The 13,702-nt window shown below is 42.5% G+C and overlaps 2 protein-coding genes across 4 annotated transcripts in view; one reads left to right on the forward strand and one right to left on the reverse strand.

Annotated features, from left to right (window-relative positions):
* Positions 1–12,190, forward strand: part of LOC139580779 (myosin-16-like) — a 65,897-nt gene extending 53,707 nt beyond the window's left edge. For all 3 annotated transcript variants that reach the window (XM_071409782.1, XM_071409783.1, XM_071409784.1), the window contains 9 exons: positions 4,545–4,681; positions 6,806–6,909; positions 7,276–7,468; positions 7,729–7,932; positions 8,134–8,259; positions 8,347–8,517; positions 8,672–8,872; positions 9,029–9,175; positions 9,367–12,190. In XM_071409782.1, the coding sequence (XP_071265883.1) occupies positions 4,545–4,681; positions 6,806–6,909; positions 7,276–7,468; positions 7,729–7,932; positions 8,134–8,259; positions 8,347–8,517; positions 8,672–8,872; positions 9,029–9,175; positions 9,367–9,522 (1,439 nt within the window). In that variant the 3' untranslated portion in view covers positions 9,523–12,190. The remainder of the gene's footprint in view (positions 1–4,544; positions 4,682–6,805; positions 6,910–7,275; positions 7,469–7,728; positions 7,933–8,133; positions 8,260–8,346; positions 8,518–8,671; positions 8,873–9,028; positions 9,176–9,366) is intronic.
* LOC139580780 (growth arrest-specific protein 7-like) overlaps positions 12,109–13,702 on the reverse strand; it is a 57,350-nt gene continuing 55,756 nt past the window's right edge. Inside the window, exon 14 of the mRNA XM_071409785.1 lies at positions 12,109–13,626. Coding sequence (XP_071265886.1) covers positions 13,513–13,626 — 114 coding nt within the window. The 3' untranslated portion in view covers positions 12,109–13,512. The remainder of the gene's footprint in view (positions 13,627–13,702) is intronic.

Below are 13,702 nucleotides of genomic sequence, written 5' to 3' on the forward strand. Positions count from 1 at the left end.
AAAAAAACTGAAATAAATAATTCTCTCTACTATTATTTCTGACACTTCATATTCTTACAATAAAGGGTTGATCCTAATTGACCTAAGACAGGGAATTTTTACTAGGATTAAATGTCAGGAATTGTGAATAACTTAGCCAAATACATTTGAACTAAGGTGAATGTAAACTTCCGACTTCAAATGTAGGTTTGTTTAGGTGATTGAAAATGTACTGTAGGAAGGGGGTGAAAAGCAGAAAGTCCAGGTAGCTGTTTAATGAACTGTTCAGCAGCCTTATGACTTTGGGGTTGAAGCTTTTCAGGAGCCTTTTGGTCCCAGACTTGTAGCTCCGTTACCCCTTCTCATGCGGTAGCAGAGAGAACAGACTGTGACTTGGGTGGCTGTAGTCTGACAATTTTTAGGGCTTTCCTCTGATGCCGCCTGGTATAGAGGTCCTGGATGACAGGGAGCTTGACCCCAGTGATGTACTGGGCTGTACGCACTACCCTCTGTAGTGCCTTGCGGTTGGATCCGAGCAGTTGCCATACCAAGCAGTGATGCAGCCAGTCAATATGCTCTCAATGGTGCAGCTGTAAGGTCCATGCCAAGTCTTTTCAGCATCCTGAGGGGAAAGAGGCGTTGTCGTGACTGGGACCATGATAGGTCTGTCGTGATATGAACCGTGAGGAACTTGAAGCTCTCGACCGTCTCCACTACAGCCCCATTGATGTGAATGGGGCGTGCTCGGCCCTCCGTTTCCTGTAGTCAGATCCTTTGTCTTGCTGACATTGAGGGAGAGGTTGTTGTCCTGGCAGTGTCTGACCTCTTTCCTGTAGGCTGTCTTATCGTCATTGGTGATCAGGCCTATCATCGTCATGTAGTCAGCAAGCTTAATGATGGTGTTGGATTCGTGTGCGGACACGCAGACATGGGTGAACTGGGAGTACTGTAGGAGGTTAAGCACGCAGCACTGAGGGGACCCCATGTTGAGGATCAGCGTGGCGGATGTGTTGTTACCTACCCTCACCACCTGGGGACAGCCCGTCAGAAAGTCCAGTATCCAATTGCAGAGGGAGGTGTTTAATCCCAGGGTCCTTATCTTAGTGATGAGCTTGGAGGGTACAATGGTGTTGAACGCTGAGCTGTAGTCAATGAACAGCATTCTCACATAGTTGTTCCTTTTGTGCAGGTAGGAGAGGGCAGTGTGAAGTGCAATATTGCATCATCTGTGGATCTGTTGTGGCGGTATGCTATTTGGAGTGGATCCAGGGTGTCTGGGATGATGGTGTGATGTGAGCCATGACCAGCCTTTCAAAGCATTTCATTGCTACAGATGTGATAGTAATTTAGACAGGTTACCTTAGCGTTCTTGGGCACAGGGACTATGGTGTTCTGCTTGAAACATGTGGGTATTACAGACTGGGTCAGGGAGAGGTTGAAAATATCAGTGAAGACACTTGCTAGCTGGTCAGCGCATGCTCTGATTACGCGTCCTGCTAATCCATCTGGCCTTTGTGAATGTTTACCTGTTTAAATGGTCTTACTCACATTGGCTATGGAGAGCATGATCACACAGTCATCCGGAACAGCTGGTGCTCTCATGTATGGTTCATTGTTGCTTGCATCGAAGTGAGCATAGAAAGCATTTAGCTCATCTGGTAGGCTTTCGTCACTGGGCAAGCTTGTGGCTGGGTTTCCTTTTGTAATCCATGATAGTTTGCAAGCCCTGCCACATCCGACAAGTGTCAGAGCCAGTGTAATAGGATTCGATCTTAGTCATGTATTGACGCTTTGCCTGTTTGGTGGTTCATTGGAGGGTGTAGCAGCATTTCTTATAACTGTCCGGATTTATATTCCGCACCTTAAAAGCAGCAGTTCTAGCCTTTAACCTTTCTGGGATATGTGGGACGCTAGCGTCCCGCATGGCCAACATCCAGTGAAAATGCAGAGCGCCAAATTCAAATAAATTACTATAAAAATTAAACTTTCATGAAATCACACATGCAATACACCAAATTAAAGCTACACTTGTTGTGAATCCAGCCAACGTGTCCTATTTCAAAAAGGCTTTACGACAAAAGCACACCAAACGATTATGTTAGGTCAGTACATAGCCACAGAAAAACACAGCCATGTTTCCAGCTAAAGAGAGCATTAACAAAAAGCATAAATAGAGATAAAATGTATCACTAACCTTTGATGATCTTCATCAGATGACACTCATAGGACTTCATGTTACACAATACATGTATTTTATGTTCGGTAAAGTTCATATTTATATCCAAAAAATCTGAGTTTAGGCAAGACGCTACTGTATCACTTGGCAAAAAGCCTGAGAAAAAAATCACACATGAAAGTTATCAAATTAAAGCTACACTGGTTGTGAATCCAGCCAACATGTCAGAATTCAAATAGGCTTTTCAGCGAAAGCATACGATGCTATTATCTGAGCATAGCACCATTATAAACAAAAGAGAGAAACCATTTCAACCTTGCAGGAGCGACACAAAACGCAGAATAAAAATATAATTCATGCCTTACCTTTGACGAGCTTCTGTTGTTGGCACTCCAATATGTCCCATAAACATCACAAATGGTCCTTTTGTTCGATTAATTCCGTCGATATATGTCCAAAATGTCAATTTATTTGGCGCGTTTGATCCAGAAAAACACCGGTTCCAACTTGCTCAAACATGACGACAAAATATAGCAATGGTTACCTTTAAACTTTGCCAAAAAATGTCAAACTACTTATGTAATACAACTTTGGGTATTTTTTAAAGTTAATAATCGATAAAATTAAAGACAGGATGATATGTGTTCAATACAGGATTAAAACGATATGTAGCATGAGTTCTGTTTGATTGAAAAGCATGTCTAGGACACCAGGAGTGCCTCGACTTCAAGATGGCCGTATTTCTTCATTACACAAAGGAATAACCTCAACCTATTTCTCACGACTGTTGACATCCAGTGGAAGCCGTAGGAACTGCAAGCAAGTTGCTTAGAAATCTGGTGTCCCAATGAAATCTCATTGAAAAGACAGTGACCTCAAAAAAAATTCAATCTGAATGGTTTGTCCTCTGGGTTTCGCCTGCTAAATAAGTTCTGTTATTCTCACATACATGATTCAAACAGTTTTAGAAACTTCAGAGTGTTTTCTATCCAAATCTACTAATAATATGCATATCTTATCTCCTGGCGATGAGTAACTGGCAGTTGAATTTGGGTATGTTTTTCATCCAAACGTGAAAATGCTGCCCCCTACCCTAGAGAAGTTAATGCAACCGCTGTGTCAGATTTCAGAAAAGCTTTACTGAAAAAGCACACCATGCAATAATCTGAGTACAGCGCTCAGAGCCCAAACAAGCCAAAGAGATATCCGCCATGTTGTGGAGTCAACAAAGTTAGAAATAGCATTATAAATATTCACTTACCTTTGATGATCTTCATCAGAATGTACTCCCAGGAATCCCAGTTCCACAATAAATGTTTGATTTGTTCGATAAAGTCCATAATTTATGTCCAAATAACTCCTTTTGTTCGCGCGTTTAGTACACAATCCAAACTGACGACGCGCTGGCAGGGCCAGGCGATAGTTCAGACGAAAAGTCATATTACAGTCCGTAGAACCATGTCAAACTAGGTATAGAATTAATCTTTAGGATTTTTTATCATAAATCTTAAATAATGTTCCAACTGGAGAATTCTTTAGTCTTCAGAAATGCGATGGAACAGAGCTCGCTCTCACGTGAACGCGCATGGTCAGCTCATGGCACTCTGCCAGACCTCTGACTCAATCCCCTATCATTCCCCCCTCCTTTATAGTAGAAGCATTAAACAAGGTTCTAAATACTGTTGACATCTAGTGGAAGCCTTAGGAAGTGCAACATGACCCCATTTCCACTATCTTGGATAGGCAAAGAGTTGAAACACTACAAACCTCAGATTTCCCACTTCCTGGTTGGATTTTTTCTCAGGTTTTTGCCTGCCAAATGAGTTATGTTATACTCACAGACATCATTCAAACCGTTTTAGAAACTACAGAGTGTTTTCTATCCACATCTACTAATAATATGCATATTCTAGCTTTTAGGACAGAGTAGCAGGCAGTTTACTCTGGGTACCTTTTTATCCAAGCTACTCAATACTGCCCCCCTGTCCCAAAGAAGTTAACTCAGTGCGCATGTTGCCTGTAATCCATTGGTTCTGGTTGGGAAATGTACGTACGGTCACTGTGGGGACTACGTCATTGATGCACTTATTAATGAAGCCGGTGACTGATGTGTTAAACTGCTCAATGTACTGGATGAATCCCGGAACATATCCCAATCTGTGCTTGCGAAACAGTCTTGTAGCTTAGGGTGAGAGATGATACATGTTTAAAGCCCAGGGTAAAAAGGAAAACTTCCAGTTACTGAAACAATGGAGGCCATTAGGTGTTCTACAGGGCTCCGTTTTAGACACTCTTTATTTACATGAAAACTATTGGGAAAAACATTCTCATGATCTCTCTCGAGGTGTTTTCTGCGTGACTGAGTGTAACTCTTCTGTCGTTAACTCAGAGGAGATAGTTGACCTGACTGACCAGCTCTCGGATGGAGGCAAGAGCGTCCACGAGCTGCAGAAGACGAAGAAGAAGATAGAGATGGAGAAGGAGGAGCTGCAGGCCTCATTGGAAGAGTCTGAAGCTGCCTTAGAGGTATGGAGGTTACAGTAGGAGGTGGCCATATTGGGTGGAATGGTTACAGTAAAATAAGTCTACACCAAGCATTCCACAACTGTTACGTAACATGCATTTAAATGTGTTATCTTAGATCATTGTCACATTCAATATTATTTGATCTCTGTTTACACAAGAGTTAAATTCTCCTCAGCGTACGTCATACACAATGTAAGACTGAGGTGTGGAGGTGAAACAGTGTGGCAGCTACAGTGGGGAGAACAAGTATTTGATACACTGCCGATTTTGCAGGTTTTCCTACTTACAAAGCATGTAGAGGTCTGTAATTTTTATCATAGGTACACTTCAACTGTGAGAGACGGAATTTAAAACAAAAATCCAGAAAATCACATTGTATGATTTTTAAGTAATTAATTCGCATTTTATTGCATGACATAAGTATTTGATCACCTACCAACCAGTAAGAATTCCGGCTCTCACAGACCTGTTAGTTTTTCTTTAAGAAGCCCTCCTGTTCTCCACTCATTACCTGTATTAACTGCACCTGTTTGAACTCGTTACCTGTATAAAAGACACCTGTCCACCCACTCAATCAAACAGACTCCAACCTCTCCACAATGGCCAAGACCAGAGAGCTGTGTAAGGACATCAGGGATAAAATTGTAGACCTGCACAAGGCTGGGATGGGCTACAGGACAATAGGCAAGCAGCTTGGTGAGAAGGAAACAACTGTTGGCGCAATTATTAGAAAATGGAAGAAGTTCAAGATGACGGTCAATCACCCTCGGTCTTGGGCTCCATGCAAGATCTCACCTCGTGGGGCATCAATGATCATGAGGAAGGTGAGGGATCAGCCCAGAACTACACGGCAGGACCTGGTTAATGACCTGAAGAGAGCTGGGACCACAGTCTCAAAGAAAACCATTAGTAACACACTACGCCGTCATGGATTAAAATCCTGCAGCGCACGCAAGGTCCCCCTGCTCAAGCCAGCGCATGTCCAGGCCCGTCTGAAGTTTGCCAATGACCATCTGGATGATCCAGAGGAGGAATTGGAGAAGGTCATGTGGTCTGATGAGACAAAAATAGAGCTTTTTGGTCTAAACTCCACTCGCCGTGTTTGGAGGAAGAAGAAGGATTAGTACAACCCCAAGAACACCATCCTAACCGTGAAGCTTGGAGGTGGAAACATCATTCTTTGGGGATGCTTTTCTGCAAAGGGGACAGGATGACTGCACCGTATTGAGGGGAGGATGGATGGGGCCATGCATCGCGAGATCTTGGCCAACAACCTCCTTCCCTCAGTAAGAGCATTGAAGATAGGTCGTGGCTGGGTCTTCCAGCATGACAACGACCCGAAACACACAGCCAGGGCAACTAAGGAGTGGCTCCGTAAGAAGCATCTCAAGGTCCTGGAGTGGCCTAGCCAGTCTCCAGACCTGAACCCAATAGAAAATCTTTGGAGGGAGCTGAAAGTCCGTATTGCCCAGCGACAGCCCCGAAACCTGAAGGATCTGGAGAAGGTCTGTATGGAGGAGTGGGCCAAAATCCCTGCTGCAGTGTGTGCAAACCTGGTCAAGAACTACAGGAAACGTATGATCTCTGTAATTGCAAACAAAGGTTTCTGTACCAAATATTAAGTTCTGCTTTTCTGATGTATCAAATACTTATGTCATGCAATAAAATGCGAATTAATTACTTAAAAATCATACAATGTGATTTTCTGGAATTTTGTTTTAAATTCCGTCTCTCACAGTTGAAGTGTACCTATGATAAAAATTACAGACCTCTACATGCTTTGTAAGTAGGAAAACCTGCAAAATCGGCAGTGTATCAAATACTTGTTCTCCCCACTGTATGTGGCAGATCTGACAGTGAGAGGGAAGAAAAGGCCCCCAGACAACATGTTTCAATTAGTATTGGCCAGTCATGCAGGCCGAGAGCAGACAGATCCCAGGCACTGATAACACTACACCAACAGCTATCTGCTCCTATAATCAGCCTGGCCCTCCAGGGACTGGAATCTTACTAGACAGGAGCCCCCTGGCTACTCGGCATAATGGTTGATTCACCCACCTCTCTATACTTTTCTTTCCCTCGCTCTCCCACCCCCTCGCTTGCTCCCCCCCTCCCCCTCTCCAGGCTGAGGAGACCAAGGTGCTGCGTCTGCATCTGGAACTGTCCCAGGCTAAAGGAGACATGGAGAGGAGACTCCAGGAGAAAGAGGAGGAGTTTGAGGCAGCAAGGTAAAGTTACCCACTGTCAATAGAGCTGCATTTTCATTTAAGAAAAATGTGTTTTTCCCCTCTGCCCTTTTTCTTTTCAACTGAAAGGGATTTATTTTAAGGAATTGTTTTAGCTTTTGGGGAAAATGGCTAACTTCCTGCATTGCAACATATTTTGCCATTGGGAAGATAGAAAAATGTGAAGTTTTATAATGCTATTCTACACATTTTGGCATTGCATATGGCATGTTCATATGCTATCTAGCGAGGCCCCAACCTCCAGGGGGCAATCCCCCCTACCCGTTCTGTAATCCGGCCCTGCTTCTTCAGTTGATTGCTCTATTGATAAGCCCCTCCTCTCTCTTTCTCTCTCTCCTCCCCTTCCAGGAAGAGCCACCAGAGGGCGCTGGAGTCCCTTCAGGCCAGTCTGGATGTGGAGGTCAAAGGTCGTGGTGAGGGGTTGAGGGTGAAGAAGAAGCTGGAGTCTGACCTAAATGAGCTGGAACTACAGGTGGACCTGTTCACCAAGAACAACATAGAGCTCACCAAGAACACAAAGAAGATGCAGCAGCAGATCAAGGTGAGATTCTACACCTCCATCGCTTCTCTCCCCCTCTCTTTTGCTCTCTCGTCCTCCTCTTCCTTAGTTTTTCCTCATCCCCTTTCTTCCCTTGCTCTTTCCTTTACCCAGTCTCCTCTGCTTGCTCGGCTCTTTCTTCAGTGTTTCCCCCTCTTTCTCTACCTCCTTTTCTCTCCTCTTTCCACCCTCTGAAAGGAGCTGCATACAGAATGTGATTGATTGATTAGTGGATTGACATCTTCTCTCCTTCTCTTTCTTAGGAACTGCAGGGCCAATTGGAGGAGGAGGTGCGTGGGCAGGAGGAGCGGAGGGAGGAGCAGGCCATGTTGGAGCGACGCTGCCTCCTGCTGGTGAGCGAGGGAGAGGAGACACATGGGGCGCTGGAGAACGCTGACAGACAACGCAAAACCTTAGAGATTGAGCTTACAGAGACCAACGAGAAGTACAACGACCTCAACAACCAGGTAGAGTACAGACTGCAACACCTTCTGTTCAGTGTTTTCATCAATATTAAATCAAATTAAACTGGCTTAGTTACATTATGAACATTAGGTTTAAAGCGCTCAGTTTCTCACTGAATAAACAATGAAGAACAGAACTTCAGCCGATACATGAATCAATCCTCTCCCATGCTAACCTCATGTTGGTTTTGTTTCCTGCTGTAGTTCCAGTCAGCGCTGAGTGGTAGGAGGAAACTGGATGTGGATTTACAGGCACTGCAGCAGGAGCATGAGGAGCTGCAGAACGAACTGAGAGGAGCCAATGACAAGATCAAGAAGGCCAACTGTGAGGTAGGACAATACCGGATTTTTGATCATTAGGATCATTGATTTTAATTGACTTGTCAATAGAACATTATTTATAAATATTTTCTCCAGGGAGCACGTGTGTCAGAGGAACTGAGGTTAGAGCAGGACCACACCCTGCACATGGAGCGGGTGAAGAAGGGTCTGGAGGCCCAGTTAAAGGACATGGGCACCAGGCTGGACGAGGCTGAGCAGATGGCCCTCAAAGGAGGCAAGAAGATCATCCAGAAACTGGAGGGCAAGGTAAACGCACACACACATACTCACATATGCTCAAACACTGTTCCTAAACTTTGAAATGGTTGTTTCTATCGCATTGCCCAGTTTTTCAGGTTTACAGGGAAAGGTGGGCATCAAAATGTATATTTTCCTAGACTGACCATGTGTCTGGCTCTAGGTAAAGGAGCTGGAGTTGGAGCTGGACTCGGAGCAGAAGCGTCACGCTGAGACGGTGAAGACGCTGCGTAAGAACGAGCGTCGTCTGAAGGAGCTGCTGTTCCAGTCCGAGGAGGACCAGAAGAACCAACACCGCATGCAGGAACTTGTGGAGAGACTCCAGAACAAGATGAAGGCCTACAAGAGACAAGTAGAGGAGACGGTAAGGCTCGTCTGTCTGTTTGCCTGTCTGTCCATCCGTTTCTCTCGCTCTCTCTCCCTTTTCCCCTCCTCTTGCTTTCTCTCAGTCAGTCTCTCTCATTCTGTTCTCTAGACTCCATATTTTGTCTTTACAACATGACTTGCACCTTTCCTACAGGAGGAGCAGGCCAACATGAACCTCGCTAAGTACAGGAAGACAGTACATGAGTTGGACGATGCTGAAGAAAGGGCAGACATCGCTGAGTCAGCCCTCACCAAGATCAGGACCAAGAACCGCGGTAGCTTCAGCAAGGGATACTCGTCTGTAAGTCCTACAACCTTACCGCATTAACTTGAATTCAAGATAGTCAAATCATCATTAATGTTGTCTGTACTGAAACTGTGGGTCACATCTGTGCTTTAAATTTAAAGACATTCTATGTATTGTGTTGAGTTGTTAGTCAAGTAAGTAATCATAACGTTGATCTGATGTTTCGTCCTCTTGCATGTTTCCAGGGTTACAGCACGCCGTACCCCGGGGGGATCGTGAGGTCACCCAGTTCCGTGGGGTCAGAGGGTAGAAGTGAGAAGATCATCAACGACGACAATGACTCGGTCAGCTCCCTCATCCCAGCTTATCTCAACTCCCTGAAGAAACTCATGATAGACTAGCACCTAGGGAGGGAGTCAGTTGGATGTACCAAACATTCCAGTGGGAGCAAAGAAACATGTACTGTCTTATATATGTAGGATCTTAATTTGAGCCAGTTTGCTACAGCAGGAAATGTGGATTATAATTAATGGCCATTTTTGAAGGGGTTGATACATTTTTCATTTGGGCAAATTACATCTGACATTTCAAAGTGGAAATTAAACTTTAGAAGACTTTTTAAAATTCAAATAAAACTACAAGTTTTTGTTTCCTGCGGTGCAGGACAATTCTCAAATTAAGATCCTACATTTGTATGTTTTTACTTTTAAGTCCAAACCAATTTTCCTACATACATGCAGTGCCAGACATTTCAAAGCAATATTTTTTTCTGGATTTTGTGGTATACAATACATACAGTTGAAGTCGGAAGTTTACATACACCTTAGCCAAATACATTTAATCTTCGTTTTTCACAATTCCTAACATTTAATCCTAGTAAAAATTCCCTGTCTTAGGTCTAACTGACCTAGGGGGATCACCCCTTTAATTTTAAGAATGTGAAATGTCAGAACAATAGCAGAGAGAAATATTTATTTCAGCTTTAATTTCTTTCATCATATTCCCAGTGGGTCAGAAGTTTACACACTCTCAATTAGTATTTGGTAGCATTGGATTGAGGTCAGGGCTTTGTGATGGCCACTCCAATACCTTGACTTTGTTGTCCTGAAGCCATTTTGCACAACTTTGGAAGTATGCTTGGAGTCATTGTCCATTTGGAAGACCAATTTGCAACCAAATTTTAACTTCCTGACTGATGTCTTGAGATGTTGCTTCAATATATCCACCTAATTGTCCTCCCTCATGATGCCATCTATTTTGTGAAGTGCACCAGTCCCTCCTGCAGCGAAGCACCCCCACAACATGATGCTGCCAACCCCGTGCTTCACAGTTTGGATGGTGTTCTTCGGCTTGCAAGCCTTCCCCTTTTTCCTCCAAACATAACGATGGTCATTTTGGCCAAACAGTTCTATTTTTGTTTCGTCAGACCAGAGAACATTTCTCCAAAAAGTACGATCTTTGTCCCCATGTGCAGTTGCAAACCATAGCCTGGCTTTTTTATGGCAGTTTTGGAGCAGTGGCTTCTTCCTTGCTGAGCGGCCTTTCAGGTTATGTCGATATAGGACTAATTTTACTGTGGACATAGATCATTTTGTACCTGTTTCCTCCAGCATCTTCACAAGGTCCTTTGCTGTTGTTCTGGGATTGATTTGCACGTTTTGCACCAAAGTACGTTCATCTCTAGGAGACAGAACACATCTCCTTCCTGAGCGATATGACAGCTGCGTGGTCCCATGGTGTTTATACTTGCGTACTATTGTTTGTACAGATGAATGTGGTACCTTCAGGCGTTTGGAAATTGCTCCCAAGGATGAACCAGACTTGTGGAGGTCTACAATTTGTTTCTGAGGTCTTGGCTGATTTCTTTTGATTTTCCCATGATGTCAAGCAAAGAGGCACGGAGTTTGAAGGTAGGCCTTGTAATACATCCACAGGTACACCTCCAATTGACTCAAATGATGTAAATTGGCCTTTCAGAAGCTTCTAAAGCCATGACATAATTTTCTGGAATTGTCCAAGCCGTTTAAAGGCACAGTCAAGTTAGTGTATGTAAACTTCTGACCCACTGGAATTGTGATACAGTGAATTAATTATAAGTGAAATAATCTCTGTAAACAATTGTTGGAAAAATTACTTGTGTCATGCACAAAGTAGATGTCCTAACCGACTTGCCAAAACTATAGTTTGTAACAAGAAATTTGTGGAGTGGTTGAAAAACGAGTTTTAATAACGCCAACCTAGGTATATGCAAACTTCCGACTTCAACTGTATAACAACAATTCTAATGTTAATGAGATTGTTGTCCTTTTGATTTAATTCGTATGATTTAATCCATCCTAGGTATTTGTTTGTGATTCAGTTCATAATACTGATGATAACCAAAACCACTCTTATTAAAAACTTCATCACATTTATATTCTACAGCTCAAATGTTCTGTAAAAAAATATAAAATTGATGCTTGGTTATAAAGACATTGATAGACAGTTTAAATACCTACATAGAGAAGTTAAAGGAAAATTTGTGTTCACTTTTGACTCTCATTCTACTTGCTCATCCAAAGAGTTTGACCAAGTAAAGTTATATAGCAGTAATGTGCATGACCTTTTACAACTAGGGGGCAATATCCTTACCTGAAATCTGCATTTGTATCGCAAGTCTTCCACTGGCATCTGAGGTTATACCCGCTTGCATGTCGAGTAAGAATTTCAGTAACACTTTATTTGGCTAGTCCATCTGTAGATGCTCCAGACTATCAGTAACACTTCAACAAACCATCTACTAACTAACCTTAACCCTTATTCCAAACCTAACCGTAACCTTAGCAAGCAATTGCTTATCAACAGATGGTTTGTTGATAGTACGACCGTCTGTAGAGCATCTACAGATGGACTATCCAAATACACTGTTCCCAGAATTTTGGACAAAGATGCTATATCAAAGTTTACCATTATATAAATGTGCAGACATATATATCACTGCCAAAACATTTTTTACATTACTTGTCCAAAGCATTTTATTGTTGAATGTAAAAATGTGTTAAGAAATAAAACCTTTTTTCATTCCTTAAATGTCTTCTTGTACCCTCAAGATAATTTGCCAGAAACACAAACACCTACAAAAATCACCTGGTTCTATTGTCAAATAAAAAACAGCAGAAAGGAACTACCAGAGATAGATGTAACATAAAATGTATATCTATATATTTACCATATCAATGCAAAGACATTAATGCCAAACATTCAGCAGTTATGTCCATATGCAGAATCCTTGGAACGTTCAAGGCTCTTGTTGCACCAAACAAACAATAAATGGAAAAGTCTGTACAACATGTATGCGTGTGCATGGAACAGTAGTAACATGTACGTAATACTTACAGGAGAGAAACGGGATCATGATATACTGTAACCATTTCAACTTCAGTTGAGGATCTACACCCAGTTAGCACGTCTCTGAAACAACGTTGTCGTCATTTCATTTAGTAGAAAAATAATCATTGTGTAATATCACTTTAATATATTATCTGTACCATCACTCCTGTGTAATGTATATATATATATATCATCTGTTTTACTGCAGATTCCACTATTTTACATCCTTCATTCTCTAGATGTTTTACTTCTACACCCCATTATCTTACATACAGTATATTCATCTTGTATTTACAAAAGCACATTCCCTTGTAACAGCATCCCAGTTGTACTGCCCCCTTAGAGACTATAATTCAAATGTTGATCAATTCAACAGTAAGGAAAACGTCACAATACATTGTAGATCTGTTCAATTTGTGTCAAGGTCTCTTCCAAACGACCCATTTGATATACGTTTGCAGAATCAATATTCACCTTAAAAACCTTTTGTTCACCTCACTTTAGTTTCAATTTAGTGGCGCAGATAAAATATAATCTATAAATTGGAATGCATATGATGTACGGTTATTACATAAAAGCAGCAGTAGCTGTTAAATTTCATAATTAACCTTTGCGTCAGTATTTCAGTTGGCCAACCATTTACAGAATTTGTTTGGGGTTATAGCTCACACAGCCTCAGTCCCACAGGCTTGTACTGTAGACCATAGATTACGTACATGTCAAAATAGCCATGCCGTTTGTTTATGTTGGTAATACATTCCCCTCACCTGAGTTTGGCCCATATACACACCTGTCTTCCCTATAGTAGTCCTCTAGGTCATAATGAACACTGTCTGTCTACCATACATATAGAATACTCAAGGGCATCAAGTCTCTCTCTCTCTCTCTCATGACTTATTCTCATTTCTCGGGATGTCCATAATATCTCAAAGTTGACTTTAGTAAAGGGGCTAAGGTCTTGAAGCCCTAGTATAGATTGATGCTTGTGGATCCACGTGTGTGACCCCTGGGAACCAGGTGTGTTATATCTCAATGTCCACAGGCCTGATGTCTCCTGTCTTATGCTCCTGGACCCAGAGCTCTCGGTCTTTAGCTGGGTCCACACTCTGTAACAGCTGATCCACTGGCTCCATCGTCTGCAGGGGCAGGTGGAAAAACAATCAATACCCTGTATGTTTGTGTGTGAAAAAAACAAACAAGGCATTTAGTGCC

Source organism: Salvelinus alpinus, chromosome 7, assembly GCF_045679555.1.
Source record: "Salvelinus alpinus chromosome 7, SLU_Salpinus.1, whole genome shotgun sequence".
In the NCBI taxonomy this organism is placed as follows: domain Eukaryota; kingdom Metazoa; phylum Chordata; class Actinopteri; order Salmoniformes; family Salmonidae; genus Salvelinus; species Salvelinus alpinus.